General features: G+C 44.3%; 1 protein-coding gene across 1 annotated transcript in view; it reads right to left on the minus strand.

Moving 5' to 3' along the window:
• Nucleotides 1–24,659, minus strand: part of Slc17a5 (solute carrier family 17 member 5) — a 40,167-nt gene extending 15,508 nt beyond the window's left edge. Inside the window, exons 1-8 of the mRNA XM_052715081.1 lie at nt 24,466–24,659; nt 13,569–13,765; nt 12,201–12,434; nt 9,610–9,697; nt 7,365–7,451; nt 4,376–4,494; nt 2,809–2,967; nt 1,741–1,873 (exon numbers count right to left, since the gene is read on the minus strand). Of these exons, the coding sequence (XP_052571041.1) occupies nt 1,741–1,873; nt 2,809–2,967; nt 4,376–4,494; nt 7,365–7,451; nt 9,610–9,697; nt 12,201–12,434; nt 13,569–13,765; nt 24,466–24,559 (1,111 nt within the window). The 5' untranslated portion in view covers nt 24,560–24,659. The remainder of the gene's footprint in view (nt 1–1,740; nt 1,874–2,808; nt 2,968–4,375; nt 4,495–7,364; nt 7,452–9,609; nt 9,698–12,200; nt 12,435–13,568; nt 13,766–24,465) is intronic.
• Between the last annotated feature and the right edge of the window lie 303 nt (nt 24,660–24,962).

The following is a 24,962-nucleotide window of genomic DNA, read 5'->3' on the forward strand; positions in this document are numbered from 1 at the left end:
CTATCTGCCTGCCTCTGCCTTAATCTGGGATTAAGGGTGTATACCACCATGCCCAGACCAAATTTACTTAAAACATGTTACTTTTATGTATGTTGGGTTCTCTGGTCCCTGCAGAGGCCAGAAGAGGGCAGCAGATGCCCTGCAGGTGGAGTTACAGGCAGTTGAGGCTGTGGGAACCAAAGTCAGGTTTCATATGTGAACAAGGTAAAGGATTATTCTTTTCTTTGGCTGCCTTGGCTACTGTGATATGAAGAGACATGCATTCTTTTTTTTTTTTTTTTTTTTTTTTTGGTTTTTCGAGACAGGGTTTCTCTGTGTAGCTTTGCGCCTTTCCTGGAACTCACTTGGTAGCCCAGGCTGGCCTCGAACTCACAGAGATCCGCCTGGCTCTGTCTCCCGAGTGCTGGGATTAAAGGCGTGCGCCACCACCGCCCGGCGAGACATGCATTCTTGCTCTATACTCTTGCCTTATTGCCTCTGGAACTTCTGGAGTGATTAAGATTGTCTTTTGTTTGCTAATAACATGACTAGTAACATTGGGACCAGTGGCCCTAGACAGTATGTTTTTCCCAGTATTTTGAGACAGGGTCTCAGGTAGCCCAACCTGGCCTCAAACCAGTTACATATTAGAGGAAGACCTCGAACCTCTGATTCTGCTGGCTCTACTTCCCAAGTGCTGGGATCACAGAGATGTACCACAAGGCCTGGTTCTCAATGTCTTTTTCTTTTTGAGATGGAATCTCATTAAGTTACCTAGTCTGGCTTCAAACTCTTGGCCTCAAATGATCCTCTGACCTCAGCCTCCCCAGTAGCTGGGACTAAAGTATGTATAATGTTGACTGGCTATCAAAAAGACCAACCAGTCTTTGAGGAGGAGATAAAGGTGGGTCTGAAGTTTGAGTTGATCATAATGGCCACTGATTTACTCAATCATGCTGGCATAATGAAGCCTCCACAGAAACTCAAAAGGACAAGGTTTGGGCTGCGTGTGGTGGTCCAGGTCTGTAATCCCAGCTCTTGACAGTTGGAGCAGTTAGGGTGTGAATTTTGAAGCCAGACCCAGTTAGTATAGCATGAAGAATCTGTCTTAGAAACAAGCAACTAACCAGGTAATCAGGTCTGTAATCCCAGGACTCAGGATGGCGAAGCAGAAGGACTACTTTGAGTTCCAGGCCACCTGAGCTATAGAGTGAGTTCCAGACTTGCCTGGCCATATGGTTAGATTCTGTGTCAACAAACAAGCAAACCAATAACCAACTAACAACAGAGCCAAAAGAGAAAGATGAGGTTTGGATGAGCTTCCGAGTAGCAGAACTCCAGTGGAGGCTCCAGTGGAGGTCCCTGGGGCACGGTGTACCTATGAAGGGAGGGTGAGGCAGTTCCACAGCCCTAAGGAATGTTCTATGTGGCTATTCATTTGTGCCCCTTTACAATGAGTGAGTAGACAGAAATAAAGTCTGTCCCCTGAGTTCTGTGAGTCAGTCTAGCAAATTAACTGAACCCAAGGACAGGCCATAGGAACCCTAAATTAAAAGTATAGGTCACAGTCCAGTTCTTGTGACTAACCTCTAAAATGCAAGAGGGGGTCTTGTGAGACTCAGCCCTTACACCCAGCTTGTGTGCTGAAAAACAGGTTGTGTGGAGGGAAATCTCATATTTTATGGATCAGAGGGAGTTTTGGTGTCTTATGGACATAACTAGGAAAAAAAAAAAAAAAAAAACCTGATTCATCTCACTTACCCACAACAGTAAAAATTCTCCGAACACTTATAGTTGAAAAGTTCCACTTGACCCTTAAGTAATCAGCAGCTTGGCCACAGAGAATCATGCATATCCAACAGCCAAAATAAGGCAATGCAGATAAAATCCCATTCTGAAAGTGGGGAGGAGATACAGGGTTAATTATGGTAGAACACGCACACTAGTCACAGCCAACCCTAACTACTTGAAAACACCACACATATGGTGGAGCAACATGTTGATAATGTTCACATATCACAGAAAGTACGTTTCGCATTTGCAGGGATCTCAAAACTCAGTTTACCCATCCCTGTGATAGCCGGTCTCACGGGAAAACAGGGTATTGTGGATGCTACTTTCTTTCTTTCTTTCTTTTTTTTTTGAACTGAGGATTGAACCCAGGGCCTTGTGCTTGCTAGGCAAGCGCTCTACCACTGAGCTAAATCCCCAACCCAGGATGCTACTTTAAATTTGGAAAGTCTTCCAATCAGCCTGCACTGCTTCACAGAGAACAAGCTGTTTTTATTTCTTGCCTCCACCTCCCTAGTCTGTGTACCCACCCCCAGCTCCAGAACACTTTTAGTCTCCAAAATTTTATTTAAAATGATTTTTATTACAAAATCAAATGCATAGTTTAATACGCTGGAGATTCAAAAGTCAGTTATGACAAGTAGAGCATCGCCAGCTACCCAGACATCCTGTCTAGACTAGTCTCAACTCCACCTCTTCCTATAAACAAGCACCACTGAGTCACAGTTACAAACATTCACCTACAGTTATCACCCCAAATATGTGGGTGTCCCTAGACACTTTCATTTGGTACTGACTAAATTAGAATGGCATCTTCACTTACTTAAGAAATGTTCATCACGGGCTACCTACAGCCTGCTCTTTAAGGAGGCATCCTCTCCATTGAGGCCCTCACCTCTCAAATGCCTTAGCTTGTGGACATAAAAACCAGCTAGCACAGAAGGAAATGACCGAATTTAATTTGGGTGAAAAGGAATTGTGTGTGCAGTTCAGAAAACACGTTCTCTACACAGGAAGCAGATGACCATTTTCTCTTACCTCTTGAACGTTGAACCTTAGGATTTCTTTCATATAAGTGGGCAATAATGTCAGTAACGTATAAAAGGTCCAGTTGTAGGAAAAATGTGCAATGACAATCGCCCAAAGTGGTAGTGACTTCAAGATGGACACCCATGGCACCACCTTCTGGGAAGAAAGCTGAGGGAGACAGGCTCAATTAGGGGAAGCTGCGGCTGTGTTGACCTATGCCATATTAGCTCAACCACACGCCATATTAGCTACAATCAGCCCAGAGCACAGAACACCAAACTTGGTTGTACATTCTAGATCATAAAATCAACTCCTTTGAAATGCTAAGTAGCAAAACAATTAACAAATTTCAGTTGTTTCATTAAAAATATAAACTAGAGGACTATGGCTGAGATTAGAGGAAAAGATAAATATAGTATAGTAGAGTTATAACTGTCATGAAGCTACAGGTGTCAGTGCTGCTATAAATATGAACACTTCTGTAAAAGAGAGAACAGTGTCATTACCACAGTTAGAGGCTGATTGACATAAGGGAAAAGTAGAGAGACTGGAAGATCTTACTAGAATCTGTATTTCACTATCCAGTCTTTGCTATACTGAAAAGATTTACAAGAACCGTGCAAGCTGGGTGTGGTGCTGCACACCGGCAGCCTCAGCTAATCAGGAGGTTTCAGCTGGAGGGTGACTTGAGCTTGGAGTCTGAGGCTAGCCTGGGCAGCATCGCCATCTCAGGGATGAAAACAGGTGAGGGCTTTATATGCAGCCACGTGCAGACGTGACCTTCAGAGCAGGGGGACTGGGGGTGATGCACTAGGTCAAAGGTTGGAGAAAAGGTTTAGCAGTTAAGAGTGCATATGTCTCCTGCAGAGTTCAGTCTCCAGCACCCACACTGGGTGGCTTACACTTTTCTGTAACTCCTGGGGACCTGACACCTCTGGCCTCCAAGGGAAACTGTACTCCCATGCATATTGATACACAGACAAATACACATAATTTAAAAATAGAAAAATAAATCTTAATTTAAAAAGATATGAGAATTTCTATTTATACTCATTTTTATTTTGAAACAGATGTTAAATTATCCATATATTTGTGTGTTTGTTTTTTGGAAAAAAGGTTTCTTTGTGTAACAGTCCTGGAACTCACTTTGGAGACCAGGCTGGCCTTGAACTCACAGAGATCTGCCTGCCTCTGCCTCCCAAGTGCTGGGATTAAAGGCGTGCGCCACCACCATTCAGCTTTAAACTATTAATATTTAATAAATGGGTTGGCCCAGAGTATGCTGGATAGTCACATGAGGTAGGATTCCCCAAGTCAAGGGCATTAATAATGGCATCCTCTTTGTTTGTCCTCAGGTTGTATTTGTCTGCTCAGATGGATTCATGGCTGTTTATGCTCTTAGTTCCTAGAATGACCTTGAGAAGAAATTAGTTTTAGTGCAGAAAGAATTGCACTTCCCCAGACAGTATTTTAGACATTTATTTCATTTGCTTATCCTAATTTGCTTAAGGCATATGTAACTGAAAGTTCTATTTCAAAGATTATCTTAATTTTTAACATGTACCAAAGTCCATACCTGATTTTTTAACGATGACACAATGTATTCTTTTTCATAATGGGAGATTGTCTTGTGAGTTTCTGGTGTATCACTAACTAGCCACATCCATAAAATAAACCAAACTATTCCAATTATACCTTAAAATAGAAAGATGACAGTTAAATAAAATTTGAATATATCAACAGTATTTTGTACACACCTTGAGAAGATTATATATCTATAAATGTAATGGAAAATTAGACTTAGTTTCAAGCTTTGGATCTTCAATAGAACAGTAACTATTATTCTCTGTGAACAGGGGGAATGATTTGAGACAGAGTCCTGGCTGGCTTGGTATTCACTATGAAGCCTAGGTTAAACCTGAACAATTCTCCTGCCTCAACTGCTGGGACGACAGGTATGTATGACCATGCACAGTCTCAAATACACTCTGATAATATACATCAATTACAAGACTCAGACAATCAAGGTCTACAGATAGACAGACTTTTGTTTGGATCTTAGTTTCCCAAGTGCCACTACTGCCATTCTTGGCTCAGAACAATCTTTAAAAAAAATAAATTTATATATATATATATATATATATATATATATATATATATATATATATGTGTGTGTGTGTGTGTGTGTGTGTGTGTGTGTGTGTGTGTGTACACACACACACTTATTTCATTGTGCTACTATAATTAATTCCAGAACATTTTCATAACAAAAAAGAAAACCTGTGACAATTAACAGTTAGTTCTCTTCCCATGCTCTGATGTTCAACTATTAAACCTACATTTTGTTGTCTCTATGAATTGTCCATTCTGGAAAAGAAAAATCTTTAAGAGTAAATTTCTATAACGCGCGCACACACACACACACACACACACACACACACACACACACACACAGAGTCTGTTTCATTTATTTTGAAGGTCTATTTCCTATGAGCCTGTCAATCAATTTGAGAAATGAAATGCCTTCACACTAAGGGAAAGGAAAAGAATTAAATCCCTGAGGCAAAGACCACTTTACTTTGCTTGGGAGAAAGTATTTTGTTCTTTTTTTTTTTTTGTTTGTTTTTTTTTTTGTTTTTCGAGACAGGGTTTCTCTGTGTAGCTTTGTGCCTTTCCTGGATCTTGCTCTGTAGACCAGGCTGGCCTGGAACTCACAGAGATCCTCCTGCCTCTGCCTCCCAAGTGCTGGGATTAAAGGCATGCACCACCACCACCCGGCTGAGAGAAAGTATTTTCAAAAGACATATTTTCCTAACTCCCAGATAGTAACTTTTCACAGTGTGACACTAAAGTCCCAGGATTCAACAGCAGTTTCTACAGACGCACATTGCAAAGCTAACAGGTCAAACTGGGCTAGATCCTGTCCACTGTAACAACCTGGGAAATAGGTTTTCGAACACTGGTTAGCAAGTGAGTCCTTCAGTGAGTTAGAGCAGGGCTTCTTATGCTTCTTCTACTTAAGGCCCATTTCCTCCTAAGAAATTTTTACACAGCTCTGTGTATACAGGAATATAAGACCATTATACAAATCAAATATTTACTGATAACAAAAGAAATTTATTTTAAGTTCTTTGTTATTCATATAATTTTACTACTTATGAAAGATACAAGATAATTTGCATACCAAGACAGATGTGTTTACTATCACATGAAGCATTAAATACTGGATGAGTATTTCACACTTGCAGTGTGCAGAGCATGATCAAGGCTTTTCAGAGTTGCCTTTGATCTTGCAATGGTCAATTCTCAGAACACCCCTTTGTGTATATGGGTAGTACAAAATGCAGAAGCATATTTAGTGCCATTTCAAAAATCATTGGGGACAGGTGTGGTGGCACACACCTTGAGTCCCAGCACTCAGAGGCAGAGGCAGGTGGATTTGAGGCCAGCCTGGTCTACAGATCTAGTTCTAGGACTATTAATAGTCAGGGCTATTACACAGAGAAACACTGTCTCGAAAAAAAAAAATTAGAAAGAAATTCATGATTCTTTCTTATGACTCTCAACTCAGTAATTTTTTTGTTTTGTTTTTTCGAGACAGGGTTTCTCTGTGTAGCTTTGCGCCTTTCCTGGAACTCGCTTTGGAGACCAGGCTGGCCTCGAACTCACAGAGCTCCGCCTGGCTCTGCCTCCCGAGTGCTGGGATTAAAGGCGTGCGCCACCACCGCCCGGCTTGGTTTTTTCAAGACAGGGTTTCTCAAGCCTTTTCTAGAACTCACTCTGTAGCCCAGGCTGGCCTTGAACTCACAGAGATCCACCTCTACCTCCCGAGTGCTGAGATTAAAGGTGTGCGCCACCCCTGCCTGGCTCTCAGTGATTCTTTTTTTTTTTTTTTTTTTTTTTTCCGTTTTTCGAGACAGGGTTTCTCTGTGTAGCTTTGCGCCTTTCCTGGGACTCGCTTGGTAGCCCAGGCTGGCCTCGAACTCACAGAGATCCACCTGGCTCTGCCTCCCGAGTGCTGCGATTAAAGGTGTGCGCCACCACTGCCTGGCTCTCAGTGATTCTTAAAATCACACACTTAGATCCAGTCCAAAGGTACTGCGATTTGATACATGCTGAAGAATTACAGCCGGAGAAGAGTGTCTTTTGTTTTCCATAATAAACTACCATGTTTCTAGAACAGCAGAAAACTGCACGCACAGTGAAAACATACAGTGCTCTCGAATCTGAGCCGAGGTGTTTCAGGCAGCCTTCATCAGTACCGTGTGGTGCCGCAGCACGCATGTCCAAAGCACTCTTTCCCTCGGAACCTCGGCTGTGGTGAAGTCGGGACACAACGTGGGCTCGTGCTGCCGGAAGCACCTCAGACTCCTTACATGTTTGACTTTGAACGAACGTTTGGTCACTGGGTGTTCAGGAGCCCTCTACTAAATTCTTACGAACTCCCATGTTCAGTTATGAAATCTCTAAGTTAGAAAGTTGGGAGACAGACTCACATTTAAATGTAGTCCACTACTATTACATTCTGAATTTACATTATAACGTAGTCAAAAATTTATACTTACCAAAAAGATAGAAGACATAAGTCCAATCCATATAGTAGCAAATTATTCCAGAGAGAGGAAGTGAGATTACTGTCCCAAGCTGTGCTCCTGGATCAACACAGAAGACTTCATAAGCCTTGGCCAGAGGTGAGCAAACGGAAGGGCTACTGTTTAGGGGTGGGGAAGAGCATACAGGACAGGAAGAACTACTGCATTAGAGCCGGCTACATGCAACAGAAAATCCCACAGGGCCATGCTCTGGAAAATGTGACGCATATGCACTAGTACGGCCGCATAAGCTTCAACTGTGCAGATGTTGATGAATAGGAGGTACCAATCAGTAGAACTGCACAGAGTGGTACACAGCGCTAGAGAGGCTGATGGAGGCTCGTGGGTATGGGCACGCTTGTTGAAGTAAGAGCGAGGTTTTTCATAATTTTATATACTATAAACAACTGTTTCGTAAATAATACATTTTAACCAGAAAATGGAGGACATTTCAGTTAAATGCAGTGGGAGCGGAAATAATAGTTTGTGTCCTTTTCTCTTCTGTAACTGGGACAGGATTGTACCCTGGAGCCCAGGCTGGTCTTGAACTCACTATGTAGCTCAGGCTAGCTTCAAATTTACAGAAATGTTCTTGCCTCAGCTTCCCAGATGCTGGGATTACAGATGTGAACCACTTTTACTTTTAAAGACTGGGTCTCATGTAGCCTAGGGTAGCCCTAATCTCCAGATGTAGCTAAGGATGCCCTTGTACTCCTAATCTTCCTGCCTCCACTTCTGAAGTATGGGAATTACAGATACATGTTACCATTATCTGGCTTAGACATTATTTCTGATCCCATATTCTAGTCATAGGTAGGAGACAGATATAAACCAAATGACTTCCATATTAGGAAGTGTAAGAACCACAGAGCAATGTAGAGTTCAAATATGACAGTGATTTCTGACCTCTCAAAGTGAGGGAAAGATGTACGGAACAGCAACCAGACTTTGAAAACATGGCTAAGATTCAGTCCCAGAGCAACTAAGAAAGACACTAAGAAAGTAGTGACAGCTGGGCGCAATGGCACACGCCTTTAATCCCAGCACTTGGGAAGCAGAGGCAGGTGGATCTCTGAGTTTGAGGCCAGCCTGGACTACAGGGCAAGATCCAGGACAGCCAGGGCTACACAGAGAAACCCTGTCTCGAAAAACCAAAACCAAGAATCAAACAAGAACAGGAAGCAGTAACAGGATGAACAGGAAAGCGGACAATGGCTCTGGGAGCTTCACGTGGGTAAAGGAAAGGCACAGAGATAAAGCCTGAAAAACTGTACGGTCACCGAGTACTAGTCTGCCCTCTCCACGTCTCCTTGAATGTACTTCTTCCACACAGAGACCCTGGTGGTATGAGCCCTCACTGTCCAATGCGAGGTAGTGTGCTAACCAGTCACAGTCGACAGGCTTCCAATATCTCAGTGGTTGCTCATGTGCGATAAAGTAGATGCTGTTCCCTGAAATTAGCTCCTTGAGGTTTATCTCCTCACCTTTACCGACCCACAAGCATTGCTGTCTTGTCAGGGGATGCCCCGGTAATGACGGCACACACACTCAGACATACACAACACACACATAAAATTAAGAGCACAAACTGTTTCTTCTACAGAACCTGAATTCAACTCCGAGTGACCACACCAGGCAGCTCACAACTGCCTATAACTCCAGCTCCAGGGGATCTGATGCCTTTGTGGACATCTGTACTCATGTGCATATGCACTCAGAAACACATGCACGCTTTTAGTCCCAGGACTTGGGAAGCAGAAGCAGGCAGATCTCTATGAGATCAAGGGTAGCTTGGTCTACATAGTGAATTCCAGGCCAGCTCAAGATATATAGTGAAACCCTGTCTCCAAACAAACAAACAAACAAACAAATAACAAAAGACCCAAAACCAACAGACCAAACAACAAAATCACAATTAAAGAACAAAACCAATTTTTCCATCTACTGAACTATTTTATAAATTCCAACATTTGAAAAGACAAAACATATTTTGAGATAAATGATAGTACATAGAGGAAATGGTATTAGTCAACCATGGCCAATTATTCTCTTCCTGAGCCAAAGAGGAAAAACTGAGAGTCAAGGTGTACCCTTAGAAAGTTATTTCCCCCAGGAAGAGGCATCTACACTGAGTGATTCTGGCATGCATGTACCTTTCTCAAGGCTGGTACGTATGTATCAAATTACAACAAAAGCTTTATCAGGATAGTTATCTTACCTGCGTAGGAAATGGTAAGCAGCTTGCTTCTTTCAAGAGGGGGAGCCCAGGAAGACCACATGGCATGCATAGCTGGAAACGTAACACCCTGGGGGTGGATATTTCTGATGAAATACAAGGCAGCTTCAAAATCAGACAGAAAAGATAAAAGTTGCTGACCTAGCTTTATGGATGAGGCGTGTGGTATGTACAGAAAGAATGGTAAAAGATGAGAGAATCTAAGTACAAACACCATTGAAATTCTGTTGAAAGCTCCAGGGGCCATCTGTGACAGCAGCAGAGACAACAGACTACAATGTTAAACATCCACAGACAGGAAACCACACCAGGAGAATAGTTCAGCAAAGAGACAGTCACCGGATCAGAAGCAACAGACTACAAATAAATACATTTTACTTAGGTAAGGAGAAAAAATAAACAAACAAACCTGGGGGCTGACAGAGGATAATAGGATTTACTTTGTAACCAGGACGGAATTGTTTAATAGACATCTGTGAGGACTGCTATTTGGATATGGATGATAAGAACATGCAAACTACTAACAGAACTTTAAGCCACTGGTGGTGGTGTACGCCTTTGATCCCAGCACTCAGGAGGCAGAGGCAGGAGGATCTCAGTGAGTTCCAGGCCAGCCTGGTCTACAGAGTGAGGAGTTCCAGGATAGCCAGCGTTACACAGAGAAAACCCGTCTAGGGAAACAAAACAAAACAAACAAAAACACCTTTAAAATTAGACGTTGGGGCCAGGTGTGGTGGTGTATGCCTTTAATCCCAGCTCAGGAGGCAGAGGCAGGTGGATCTCTGACTTTGAGGAAAGCCTGGTCTACACAGTGCGTTCCAGACACACAGAGCTACATAGGTAGACCCTGTCTCAAAAACCCAAAAATAAAATAAAGTAAAACTAGAGCCCGGAAATCTCCAAAGCCTTCCAGCCAATTTCACCATATATAAGCTGTGTATGATTCCTGTGATTGAGGATGGGCAGTTACTTAAGTCTCAACTATTAAAATGACGAAGCTGAGGATTAGGGATTAGGCTTTACCCAATGTCTGACTGTGACCGTGGAACTTCTGTTCCAAGGCCAACGTTTTCACTCCAACATCCTCTCCAGTGCACTACTGGATGAGGCTACCTCCCAGCCGTTGTGAGCTCTGCAGACCTAGAGCCGCCTTGTACCTGAGTTAAGGCTCTTAATCACTGAGCAGCTCTCCAGCCTGGAGAGCGTTAATTATTCAAGATAGAGAGATAAAAAAAGAAGCATGGAGAGGAAAAGAAAGACAGAAATTAACAGATTTCTGAGTGGGGCTGTGGGGTCAGCTCAGTGGCAGAGAATATTTGCAGCATGTGCAAGGCCCTGGGTTTGATTCTCTAGTACTGAAACAAAATCAAGTAAGAAAAAAAAAAAAAAACTAAAAATGGTGAAGGGCATAAAACAAATAGTAATATTTTATTTTATTTTATTTTATTTTTTTTTTGGTTTTTCGAGACAGGGTTTCTTTGTGTAGCTTTGCGCCTTTCCTGGAACTCGCTTTGGAGACCAGGCTGGCCTCGAACTCACAGAGATCCGCCTGGCTCTGCCTCCCGAGTGCTGGGATTAAAGGCGTGCGCCACCACCGCCCGGCTCAAATAGTAATATTTTTCACAGCATAAACGTTTAGAAGAATCCTTGATGTAAATTTGTATAGTTAGATAAAAATAATAAATTATTTGTCTCTAAGTTAGAAGACCAGAAAAAAAAAAAGAACTAATAATAGAGAGGAATTCCCGTAAATAACAAATTTAGTAAAATAAGGCAATTTTTTTTTTTTTTTTGGTTTTCAAGACAGGGTTTCTGTGTGTAGTTTTGGTGCCTGTCCTGGATCTTGCTCTGTAGACCAGACTGGACTCGAATTCACAGAGATCCACCTGGCTCTGCCTCCTGAGTGCTGGGATTAAAGGCAGGCGCCACCACTGCCCGGCAAAATAAGGCAATTTAACAACATGTTTTGTAAAATGTGCCAAAACAGAGGCTGGAGAGATGACTCAGGAGTTAGGAGCACTGGCTGTCCTTCCAGAGGACCCAGATTCAGTTCTGCCACCCATATGGTGGCTCACAACTGCTTGTAACTCCAGTTCGAGGAATTCAATCCCTTCTGGTCTCCAAAGGCACTGCACTCATGTGCACACAGACACACAGAGACATACACATAATCAAAAACAGTACATCTTTTTAAAAAGTGCCAAAATGTATGTGTGTATGGTTAAGTGTGGGCCATCTCAGCCACTGTGACGGGAAATAAGCCCATTTCCCTGTCTTCTGAAGCATGAGCTACTTACTGTCTCCCTTAGAAAATGTTCTCTCATCTGGAAACCGCTCACTGCCTAAGGGCACTGTTAACACCCACTCGGTGGCTAGCAGCCACTGCAATCCAGTTCCAGGAGATCTGACGCCCTCTTCTGGCTCCTACAGGCACCTGCACTCACATCATGTACACACGTACATGCAGACGAAACACTTATCCATATAAAATAAAAATAAACAAATCTTTAAAGGCACGCAGGACAGAGGAGGAGATAAAGAATAAGAAGTAGATCAAGAACCCAAGTCCTCACCTCTCCTAATCCTTCCAGGGCTCTTAGCACAATGAGGGGCACCACTCCCAAGTCTGCAGCCATGGGTGTGAACAGGGTCAAGACAGCAGTGCCCAGGATGCCAAGGCCCAGCAGCAGCTTGCCTCCAATCCTGCTGGCCATGTACCCCCCAGGAATCTGTGTGATGATGTAGCCGTAAAAAAAGGAGCCAAGAATCCATCCTTGAGTTTCTGCATCCCACTGGTACTTTTTACCCTGTGAAAAAAGCAGAGAGAAGAACAATCTTTCCGACTTTGAAATTCTGAACTATTGTTTTGGACTGCAGAACATGCAAGCTGTGCTGTTTGTTTGTTTGTTTGTTTGTTGTCAACTTGACACAAGCTAGGGTCATCTGGGAAGAAGGAACCTCAATGGAGAAAATGCTGCCATCAGACTGTAGGAGAGTCTGTGGCATTTTAATGATTGATGACTGATGTGGGAAAGCCTAGGCTACTGTGGACAGGTGGGCTATAAAGAACAAGTTGAACAGGTTGTGGGGGAATTCCTCTGCGGCCCCTGCTTTGGTTCCTGCCTCAGGCTTCCTACCTTGAGTTCCTGCACCGACTTCCCCTCATGACGGACTGTGAGCTGTGAGATGAAATAAATGCTTCCCCCCCCCGCAAGCTGCTTTCTGTCGTGGTGTTCATCACAGCAACAGAAACCTAACTAAGACAAGCAAGCTTTCTAAGGCAGGTGGACCATGACAACATGCAGTTTCCAGAAGCGAGTGGGCAAGAACTGAAAGCCATGAACTTCTAGAAGCTTGCTGTTCTGTGGCACTAAACTAGAAGAGGGGATGCTGAGGCTATCACAGCCCTGACTGAGAAGATTCAAGAAAGAGCCCCGGGCTTGGGGTGGGCTGTGGTGACATATGCCTTTAATGTCAGCACTCAGGAGACACAGGCAGAGGTAGCTCTCTATTATGTCTGGTCTATATAGTACTATACAGCGAGTTCCAGGACAGCCAAGGCTATGTAGATAGACCCTGTCTCAAAAACAAAACAAAACAAAACAAAAGAACCTATTCAACAATGTCTTGGAGAAACTACTTACTAAGATATAAAACAATCCAGCTTTCTGAGGTACCAATGAAGTTTCTTCAAATTCTCCTCAGGAAACTGAAAAAGGACTTTCCAAACAGATCAATGTACGTGGTAGCTATACATCTTATAACTGTAAGTTAACTAACTGTTCAACTAACTCCCAAGAAAACAGAAAGAGATCTTAACCCGGGGAGAATACACACAAATATTTTGGTTTCTTTCTGATAAAGGCATATTTTTCCCATTATTTTTACTACTAAGCATTTCAGTATTAATCAATTTTTTTTTGTTTTAAAATAGCACTTACTGTATGATTGTGGTGAACTTTTATGGGAGCAGAATGTTCTGGACACTCCTTGGAAGTTCTATTATCGGTCAGAGTTGTATTTGAATCTACCATGTCCACCAACGCAACACTCAGGTTCACACGTAACGAATAAAGAACGAAAAAACCAAAGAAGGCCAGAACCGCTAAGTTGTAACGAGCAGAACAGCATGCTGGAGCTGAAATGAAGGTTGGGAGAAAACTTTAAATCATATGATCTCTAAATAGTGAAAGGAAAAAACATTTAAATTTTATTTATTTGTTTTTTCAAGACAAGGTTTCTCTGTGTAGCTCTGGCTGTCCTGGGCCTCTCTTTGGAGACCAGGCTGGCCTCAAATTCAGAGATCTGCCTCCCTCTGCCTGCTGAGTGCTGGGATTAAAGGAATGCACTACCATACTCCAAAGACTGATTTATTTTTTATCTTATGTATGTGTATTTTGCCTGTATATATTGGTGTACTGTATGTGTGCCCAGTGCCCACAGAGGCCGGATGAGGGTATCAGATCCCCTGGAACTGGAGTTATGAACCGGTTGTTAGCAGCCATATGGAGGATGGGAACAGAACCCAAGTCCTCTGCAAGAGCAATTAAGTGCTTTTAAACTACAGAGTCAGTGCTCCAGTCCCTCCCAAAGGCAATTTGTAAAGAAATATCCAAACTACTAATCAGTACTTTTTTGAATAGTCTCAGATTAAGCATGCCTACACAGATTTGTCCAAAGATAATTTATTCCCTCTTACCCATAGTTTTAGTAAAAATTCAGCTGATGGAAGATGTGGCATGAGAAAAATAGGTAAGGGTTTAAAAGCCTCACTATGCCTTTCCCTCTGTAACTGTAAGCAAGCCCTCAACTGAATGCTGTCTTTTCTAAGAGTTGCCTTGGCCATGGTGTCTGTTCACAGCAATGGAAGAGTGATTAAGTCATGCTCCCAACTGTTGACTCGTCTCTCCAGCCACCAGAAAAACGTTCATTTGGTATTCCTGAGTCCTTTTTCAAGGCTATAGCTATTGTCCTATGGTGCTACTAGACTAGGTAGATACAAACCTATGAGAATTGTATTTCTAAGACTCTAGTCAAGTCTATCATTTAAATTTGAACAGTTTTGGTTGTGAGCCTAGCCTTTAACGGCGGCGGTGGTGGCGCACGCCTTTAATCCCAGCACTCGGGAGGCAGAGCCAGGCGGATCGCTGTGAGTTCGAGGCCAGCCTGGGCTACCAAGTGAGTTCCAGGAAAGGCGCAAAGCTACACAGAGAAACCCTGTCTCGAAAAACCAAAAAAAAAAAAAAAAAAAAAAAAATTTGAACAGTTTGCTGTTCGTTCCAATCAAATGGATACCTCAAGGTGTGCACTACAGAAGAACACATTCCATCACTACTTTTTTTTTTTAAGATTTATTTATTTATTTATTATGGATATAGTGTATACTGCATGCCAGAAGAGGGCACTGGATTTCATTATAGATGGTAGTGAGCCACCATGTGGTTGCTGGGAATTGAACTCAAGACCTCTAGAACAGCCAGTGTTCCTAACCTCTGAGTCATCTGTCCAGCCCCATCACCACTTTATCAGGCTACATTATATGGGTGTTTGGAAGCAGAAGTCTAATCTCAAATTTGGGCAATTAAAATGTATCATTTTAGCCGGGGGGTGGGCGAGGAGGGTGGCATACACCTTTAATCCCAGCACTCAGGGAGGCAGAGGCAGGTGGATCTCTGTGAGTTCAAGGCCAGCCTGGTCTACAGAGTAAGTTCCAGGACAGCCAGAGAACCATGTCTTGAAAAACCAAAACAACAAAAAAAAAGTGTTACTTTAAATAATTGGGGAAGTGGGCAGGTTTGAGTAAATTTAAAGGAGAAATTAATAGTCCTCGACTAAATGCTAGATGTGGGAGTAAAAGGGAGGGATGAAGGATAATTAATCCTCTTGCTCTCAACCATTTTATGTTACTCTTGCTTGTAATACCATTATTCCATTCCATCCCATTTTTTATACACCTATCTTTTTTTTTTCAGAGCTGAAGACCCAACCCAGGGCCTTGCGCTAGCTAGGCAAGCGCTCTACCACTGAGCTAAATCCCTAACCCCCACCTATCTCTTTTATTGTATGCTATTAATTTTCCTTAGGTAATGCTTGATTTGGACTATAATATACTTTATTACTCGTAGCACGCTTTCTTGGACCTGCCAGCCCCAAATCATGACACGAAGAATTATTACTAATTATGAATGCTTGGCCTTAGCTTAGGCTTGTTTCTAACTAGTTTTTTTTTTTTAACTTAAATTAACCCATTTCTATTAATCTATGTGCTGCCCCAGGGCTCATTTACTTCATCTACATACTGTCCATCCTGCTTTCCTGTTTCCTCTGTGTCTGACTGTCTGTCCCCTGTCTGTCTGTCTGCGGGCTGGCTGGCCCCTGGCAGTCTGGCCCCCTTTTCTCTCTGTCCACCAGCCTCACCTATCCCTCCTCTGCCTAGCTATTGGCCATTCATTTTTTTATTAGAGCAATTAGGTGCCTTAGGCAGACAAGGTAAAAAGCAACACATCTTTACATAGTTAAACAAATATTCTATTCCATAACAATCACTCTTTTCCATCTCAATTTTTCTTATAGTCCCCCCCCCCTTTTTTTCTTTTTGGTTTTTCGAGACAGGGTTTCTCTGTGTAGTTTTGGTGCCTGTCTTGGATCTCACTTTGTAGACCAAGCTGGCCTCGAACTCACAGGCGTGGCTTATAAGCCATTTTATCATGTGAGTAAGATGTCGGTCTAGAGGTTGGGAAGTAAAAGAGGTGGAGAAAGAGCTGGCAACACGGCTCAGCGGGTAAGGCGCTAGCTTGTCTGGTCACTGAAACATGAGGAGAACCGACCTACAAGCTGTCCTCTGATTCCCCATCCCCAGTGACAACAAAATAAATGTTTTTAAAAGGTAATCAAGGGGCTAGAGATGGTTCAGTGATTAAGAGGACTGACTGCTCTTCTAGAAGGATTGGGTTCGCTTTGAATTTGCAGCACCCACATGGTGGCTCATAATGGTCTGAAACTCCAGTTCTGGAGAATCCGATGCTCTCTTCTGCCCTTCATGGTTACCGTATACATATAGTGAACAGACATACATGTAGGCAAAACACTCATACACATAAAAAGTTATAGATCAGGCAACTTACACTTCTAAGGTACTGTCAATAATCAGAAAGTAAAATACATGACTATGAAGTTTAAAAGTTATACTAAGCTGGACGGTGATGGCACACGCCTTTAATCCCAGCACTCAGAAGGCAGAGACAGGTGAGTTCCAGTTTGAGGCCAGCTTAGTCTACAGAGTGAGTTCCAGGACATCCCAGGCAGTTACATAGAAACCCTGTCTTAAAAAAACAAAACAAACAAATAAAAAAAGTTATAGTAAAAATAAATTGATGCCAGGTTTATGAAAATGGCTGTGACTGTAAATCTATTTAGTCAGAAATATTTTTAGAAAGTAACATGTGCCTAGGAATTTGGCTACTCTGTGAAATTGATCCAAGGTAAAACAAGCTTGCGTGGCAGAAAGAGCCGGTCCACTGGATACCCACCACACTGAGTTCAAAGCAAGATCATGCTTGCATAACGAACAGAGCACTCATCAAAACAAACACCAGCTTCTAAACCACGCTTTATAAACACAGGAATGTGGAGTGGGTGTGACTGAGAACAAAGGGAAAGACCCAGGGTGGACTCTCAGCTCTGGCCGTGTGTTTACAGAGTTACTTAGAGTGAAGTAACAACCCTCTCATTCCCAAGGTTTTCAGTTCTATCTGTGGCGGGGAGGGCTCTGCTCCCATTTGGAAAGTACATGTGACCTTTCCCATAAGCATGGGTCCCATAGGCTGAGAAACAAAGCTCAAGATAAAGGTGTCAAGATAAAGGAGGAAGAATCTCAGATAAACATAAAAGCCTGGGGGAGTCAGGTGTGGCCTGGTCCTACTGGTCACCAGGCTATTAACTATATCCAATCCCAGATTTCTGGGCAGAAAACAGGTTATACACCTCTCCCTCTGAAGAGACAAGCCTGAGTGCTTAATAACCCTGGTTTCCCTAGTGCTTACCTATGAGCACAAAGACCTCGAATCCTCTACATTGCCCTACTTCTAAGTTTTTAAAGAAAAAACAATGGGCTGTAATAGAGGTCATGGCTAAATACAATGCCTCTAAGACTAGTCTAATTAATATAGGCAAGCATAAGAGCATTTTAAGAATAACTAACAAGCCGGGCGGTGGTGGCGCACGCCTTTAATCCCAGCACTCGGGAGGCAGAGCCAGGCGGATCTCTGTGAGTTCGAGGCTAGCCTGGGCTACCAAGTGAGTTCCAGGAGAGGCGCAAAGCTACACAGAGAAACCCTGTCTCGAAAAACCAAAAAAAAAAAAAAAGAATAACTAACAGAGGCCGGGCGGTGTTGGCCCACGCCTTTAATCCCAGCACCCGGGAGGCAGAGGCAGGCGGATCTCTGTGAGTTCGAGGCCAGCCTGGTCTAGGAGTGAGTTCCAGGACAGCCAGAGCTACACACAGAGAAACTCTGTCTTGAAAAGCAAACAAACAAACAGAATAGCTAACAGAGGACCAAGGAAAGGGGAAAGGCACCTTAACTATGATGTCCTTTCAAAGGTCACTTGAGAGATTTTTTGCCAATCTCTATGCAAATCATTGCTTTGACCCTCCATAGTATGAGAAAAATCTGACATATTAAAGCAACACACACTAGGAAATTGTTAATAACCAAGATTGTGTTTGAGCAACAAATAATTTATAGTAGCTCTGTTTTTGTAAAATTGTGGTTCTCAAATCACCCATCTCTTGATTAATTTCTGTTAATATTTTCTTGTAATATTGATAGTTTTACTAATCACACAGGTCATCTTTGAGACCTCTCTTTTGTATATGAGTAATCATTCCTGAGATTGGCAATAAAAAAAGTCTATAAACAATCCTTAGCATGACCAAACAATATCATACTGTCTCCTACTACAGGTGTCTTTTTTTATCCCCCAACAAAAAGGCATTTGGATTCTGCATTAACAAGCTGAGAATTAACATGCAATTCAGTCGGTAACACAACAGCATCATTTTTGGGTCAACAGTATTATAATCTTGTTGCTTCCTCAAAGTCTGGGCCTGATGAGTTAGTCTTGCTGTCTCCCCAAGTTACTGGCTGGCTTACTCCTCCTCTTGACGGGTCTGTCACCTATCTTTAGATGATGCATTTGTCTGGTGGTCTCCGGGATGCTGTCCTGTTTGGATGCATCAGAGGGGGAGCCATCCTGGACTTCATTCATTTTCTGGAAAGACATAAGCATAACCCCGACCTGATGCTAGAAGAACATTGGACCCTTACCATTGATTCGTTTCTAGACCTTTTCTTTTAACATATACTTTAGGCTGTGTCCCCTTTAAGACAAAATACTTTGGGGCAGCAGAAAAAGCATTATCCTTTAAAGTGAAAAAATTCAAAGTTAGCATAGTTAACTAAATGTAGCATAGTACGTGGGGATCTGGGTGGGTATACCTCCTTTTATTTTGAAAATTTGCCAGCTATGTATCTGATGGTGCCATTCCACAATAGCTTAAACCTGTGGTTTGTAAGGGCCATTAGTGACATGATTAATGGTCCATAAATTGCAAACTTCTTTAAGGTGTTTGTTAGGACAAGCAGGACCATTACCACTTTTGAGTTGTAGTGGGTCCCAGGAAGAAAATGTCTAGGGTTACTTGACAGAGTCAAGCCCCACATGTGGCCTAATGGCCCTCCCCTGGAGCTCCCAGAGCCTCATGCTTCATCTGGGGCTGTGTTCTGTGGCTTCCTATTTGGGGAGAAGCACCATGCACGCCTGTAGCATCCTGGGCATGCCTGTAGCATCCTGTGCATGCACGCCTGTAGTGCATTTCAGCACAGATCTCCACACCTGAGAGCAGAGAAGGTGCGTGAGCACGGCTCCACTTTTGATGTAAAGGATGAGATAAAATTCCTTATTTTGCTAAGGTGGTGAGTGCACCATGGATGGATTCGTAAAGTGCCCAGCCACCAGCAAGGAAAGCACTTAGAGTCTCAGTGACAGACACTGCACCAACCCTTCTACGGAGACAGCCATAGCTGCTCCTGGCTTTCCTCCGAGGCAGGCGTTTCCTGCTTGAGTTCTTGGGAGACAGAGGTCCCAGCAGTGCAGTATGAGTGTCATGTCTCAATAGGATTGGACTTATTTCCTTATTTCACTTTCAAAGCAAGGAAACTCAGAGGAAGGAGCACATTGAACCTTTTTTCCATTTCTGTCTCCGAGCTATCCATGTTCCATGGGATCCTCCTTTCTCTTTACTGGACTCCATCCTTGAGGACCTCATTCAAATGTTTCCAGTCTTCCATTACACTCTCTCTACATTCACAATCCTTCTGCAACATTCCTTTTCCCTCAAGCTAGGCCGTTCCCATTCTCAGTGCATTTCTGCCCTTCGTGTTCTAGTTTACACATGGGGCCAGTTAAAATAGTCAATGGCTGACAAACATCTAATAAAAGCTGATTAATTACAGCAAGTTCACTGTTGAGCTGTACAACCGGGGTGAGTACAGTCTTTTTTGTGGAGCCTGTGGAATCTAAAACATATGCTCCTTGTCTTCTTGAAGGGTCATCTGGAGCACACCTTTAATCCCAGCACTCAGGAGGCAGAGGCGGGTGGATCCTTGAGTTGGATGCTAACCTGGGCTACAGTGAGTTCCAGAACAGCCAGAGCTTCATAGTGAGACCCTGTCTTCAAGAAAAACAACAAATCCAAATCTCTTTGGGGCAGCCTAAACCTACCTCATGCTGCACCAACAGAGTACCCTCCTCTCAGCCATTCCTGGAACTGGTGTTGCACTAAGCTGCTCCGAGCTCTGTCAGATCAGGGTGGCAGGAAGGGCAGCAGGGCAGCTGGGCCAGAGGGCTTTGAGATCCAGTTAGATGGCTCAGGAGGGTGAGCCGCTAACAGGCATAGGTGGGTGAAGCCTGAGCGGCTGAGGGAATTCATTAAGCCCACCCTGCTAAGACCTGCCAAGATGTGTCTCGGCAGAAAATTTTCTTTTCTCTGTTCTCTCTTAAATAATCCTCCTGAGAGGATCCAAGCAATACACGATTATTGTATTCTAGCTTGCAAAATCATTGACAGAGATTTCATCTTCCTTTAGATCCCACGAGCTTCCAGGATTCACATCAATAGGTATTTGGTCAGGAAACCAAGGATTAAGTTTTACAGTTACTTGTACAAAAGTTGCAGAGCTCTTGCTCTTAATATTTTACCTCTGGGTCTTTACATGTATTTATTTAATGATCTATTTATTTTTATTTTTGGTGCATTGTTGTTTCGCTTGCCTGCATGTCTGTTTGAAGGTGTTGGATCCCCTGGAACTGGAGCTACAGTCAGTGATGAGCTGCCACATGGGTGCTGGGAATTGAACCCAGGTCCTCTGGAAGAGCAGCCAGTGCTCTAACTGCTGAGCCATCTCTCCAGCCCTCTCCTCTGGGTCTTAACAAATGTCTCAATACTTGTATAAAGTTCTTTGTTTCAGAGGACTGACTGGAACCCATGATTATTTCCACTCTCTCACTTAAGGTCGTGAATTCTTCTGTTTCTATTTAAAGAAAAATGTTCTTACCTTCTCCGATTGTCAAGCCCCCCTCACGCTGGGTGCTGATGGTGGGGATCTGTGCAAACACCAGGGTCCGCGGAGTGTTGATACGAATGAGGCAAGAAGGAAATCGGGCTCACCACAACTCAGTAGCAGGCATTGGTTCAAATCCCAGGCAGTTTATTTTAGGCACATTTAAGTACAGTACAATTTTGGAAAATAGTTTCCTGGTGACAATAAACTCAATCCCATGAGTGCGGTAAAGCTTAAGGTACCACTACATCCAAACTCTTTGCAAAGTACATGTGACCTAGTCCATAAAGATGGGTTCTATAGATTGAGAAAAAAATACTCAATATAAAGGTGTTGGGAGGAAGAGTCATAAAAGCCTGGGGGAAGTCAGATGTGGCCCGGCCCTACAGACAGCACAGGTCACCAGGCTATTAACTACATCCAATCCCAGCCTTCTGGGCAGAAAACAGGTTCTCTCTTCTGTTGAAGAGACAACCTGTGTTTAACACCCCTGGTTTCCCTAGTGCCCTCTATAACTATCCATGCCAGTTGAGCTGTGGGGATTACATCATAGGAAATCACAGGGCACTCTCACTTAATCCCCACCTCCACACCTGAGGAAGCCTTGCTAATAAAACAGAGTGCTGCATACCTATACAAGGGAGAAAGGAGGCCCACTCATCTTGGGAGACAGGCCAGGGAAGGTCTTTTTGGAAGAGGGATATTTGACTGTGGCTTCCTCAATGAGCCGAAGTAGTCAGGCAGCTGTGGGGGCGGGGCGGGCGTGAGAACAGCCGGGCAAGCAAAAGCAACAGGATGTGCAGGGCAAGGAAACGAGAAAGGCACCGGGGAGAACTTAAGGCCTTAGCCTGGACCCGGTCTCAGAACGAATACTGCTGAGTGGGAGCGGGCGCTGGGTTTCCGAACCAAACAGCTCGCGTTCCTGAACGTTTACTGGATTGAGCTTGCGTTACAGACATTCGGAAGATGAGCTGCGATCTACTCAGGGCACTGTGCAGCACGCAGTCATCTCAGTAACCCAACTGTTATCACTGCCTTCTCTGGATCCTGGAGACCCAGCTCCTATGTTACGAGCTGCGGCTATTTTTCATTTGTGGGAAATTAAGTTACGGGGGGGGGGGGGTGGTGGTGGTGGTGGTACAAGGCTTCTAGTGGAACAGACGGGACTGACTGCTGAGAAGGGAGACACCCACGCAAGCCTGGTGGAAGTCTCCGCCTCGTGGAACTTCAAGTGCTGCGCGTCTGCCGTGGAGGCAGTTGGCACCAAGATGGACGTGCCGGCAAAGCGCAGGGGATCTAGGGTAATGGATGGCAAGACGGTAAAGTGCCAGACTTTGATTCTAACCCGAGAAGGAAGCAAAAGGGGCCGGAGTGTAACTCAGTGGGTAGAGTGCTTGCTTAGCACGTATTTAGGAGGCGGAGGCAGGAGGATCAGGAGTACAAAGTCACCCTCAGCTACGCAGTAGTTAGAGGCTAGCCTGGGCTACATGAGACTGTCTCAAAGAAAACCAACCAACCAACCAACCAACCAACCAACAAACAAAAAGTGACTAGGCTCAACCCACTGCTGCCTTAAACTTTACAAAATAAAGCATTCTTCTAAAAAAACATATATATATATAATATATATATATAATATATATATATATATATATATAATTTTATTTTTATGTGCATTGGTGTGAGGGTGTCAGATCCCCTGGAACTGAAGTTACAGACAGTTGTGAGCTGCCATGTGGGTGCTGGGAATTGAACCTGGGTCCTCTGGAAGAGCAGCCAGTGCTCTTAAACACCGAGCCATCTCTTCAGCCCCTAAATAAAGCATCCTTTCTTAGTTTTTTTTAATGTATATGAATATTTTGTCTATATGTATGTCTGTGTACCACATGCATGCCTGGTGCCTATGGAGGCCTCAGTAGGGTACTGGATCCCCTGGAGCTGGAATTATAGACAGTTGTGAGCTTCTGTGTGGGTGCTGGGAACTGAACCCAGGTCCTCTGGAAGAGCAGCCAGTGCTCTAACAGCTGAGCCATTTCTCCAGTCCCCAAACACACTATTCAAAAATAAAACAAAACCAAAATAGATCACCAAGAAAATAACAAAAGTGTCTGAACAAAGTCAGAAAGTAGTCATAGCAGGGTAGTTATACACACAAGTAAGAAGGGTGCCTATCTGCTTATGGTTAAAGCAGTTACGAAAGATCCTTTGGTAATGGTTTGTTGGTTTTTTTTTCTTCTTTTCTTTTGTTTTTTTGAGACAGGGTTTCTCTGTGTAGTTTTGGTGCCTGTCGTGGATCTCGTTCTGTAGACCAGGCTGGCCTCGAACTCACAGAGATCCGCCTGGCTCGGCCTCCCGAGTGCTGGGATTAAAGGCATGCGCCACAGCCGCCTGGCTATCCTTTGGTAATGTTAACAAAAGACATACCCACGGAAGACAGTCGTTCGTGGTCAACAAAGGCAAATTTCCAGTTCAAGTCTTTCTCACACCTGTATCCTTGGATGTGTGCAAGTCCATTTGTCTTTTAGTTTTCAGTAGCTTTCAGAAGCTACAGTACAGAAGTGTAGCAAAATCCAGTGAAGACACATACCTGGGTTTTGGGGCATGGTGGGTATGGAGACCAGAACCTTGCCAGGCAAAAACTCTTACCACTGAGCCTCATCCCCAGTCAGGGAAGATGCTTTTTGAAGTACCACTGCCACATTGAAGTACCTTGGGCACATTATCTTAGCGCACTACAGATAGCCATTTCGAGAATGATCTGTTTCTTAACTTACACTGTAGTCTGATAGACGAGGAAAAATGGAAATGTCTGCAATATTTTTAGTCTCTGACAGCACAAAGTCAAGATATTCGCGGGATTATGCAACTGTCCTCCGCACACTCAACAGCTGTTAACTATTCTTTTTCTCCCTGTGTGTGTGTCTCCTCCCTGCCCAAGGAGCTACCTGATCACATGCTTGCAGACGGGCATAAGCGGAAACCTGGCAGTCAGTGGGGAAGAGCGAGCGCCACTTTGGCCCTTTGCTCATTGACTGGTAGGATACCCAGGACCCCGAACTGCTTTAGTGCCCGGCCAGCGCGGGCAGCTCCGGCGGGTTCCGGGGGGCTGTACCCGTCCCCCCAGCCCGCAGCCACACCCTCGAGGCGCCCACGGCAGGGAACCACCCGCCGCCCGGAACGCTCCCACTAGCAGCCCCTCGGTGGTCCAGCCGCTCACCCGCTTCGGCCTGCCGGGCGCTCGGCAGGAGCGGGGTGCTGTCCGAGTTCTCCTCCTCGTCGTTCATCGCCGGACCCCGAAGCAGGGGCCTCATGACGCCTGGAGAGCAGATGTGCTGATGTTGTTCTTCAGCCAACGGAGCTCTCGGGAGGACAGCCGCCGGGGCCGCTCTGGCCGGGCGAGGCAGACTTTGGCCCCGCCCCTTGCGTCACCCAGGCCCCGCCCAGTCCTGGCCGCTGGTTCCTAAGGTGCCATCTTAGCTCCGGGCAACTCCGGTGTGGGCGTGGTGCAGCAGGGGTGGGCGTGGCTGGGCGGGGCTTGGCGCTTGCACCGTGCGCCGCGGGCGGTGGGGGAATCTCTGGGCCTCTGTTCCCCTAGCAAAAGCCGGGGTACACCGGTCCTTGAGGGACTGGGGGGCAACCTGGAGGCGGCGACGGGGCTTTCATCACGCAGTGATAGAGAGCGGGGGAAGTGGACAGGGAGTATTTGACCTCCGG

This window comes from Peromyscus californicus, unplaced genomic scaffold, assembly GCF_007827085.1.
Source record: "Peromyscus californicus insignis strain IS unplaced genomic scaffold, ASM782708v3 Scaffold_11__1_contigs__length_118956290, whole genome shotgun sequence".
NCBI lineage: Eukaryota > Metazoa > Chordata > Mammalia > Rodentia > Cricetidae > Peromyscus > Peromyscus californicus.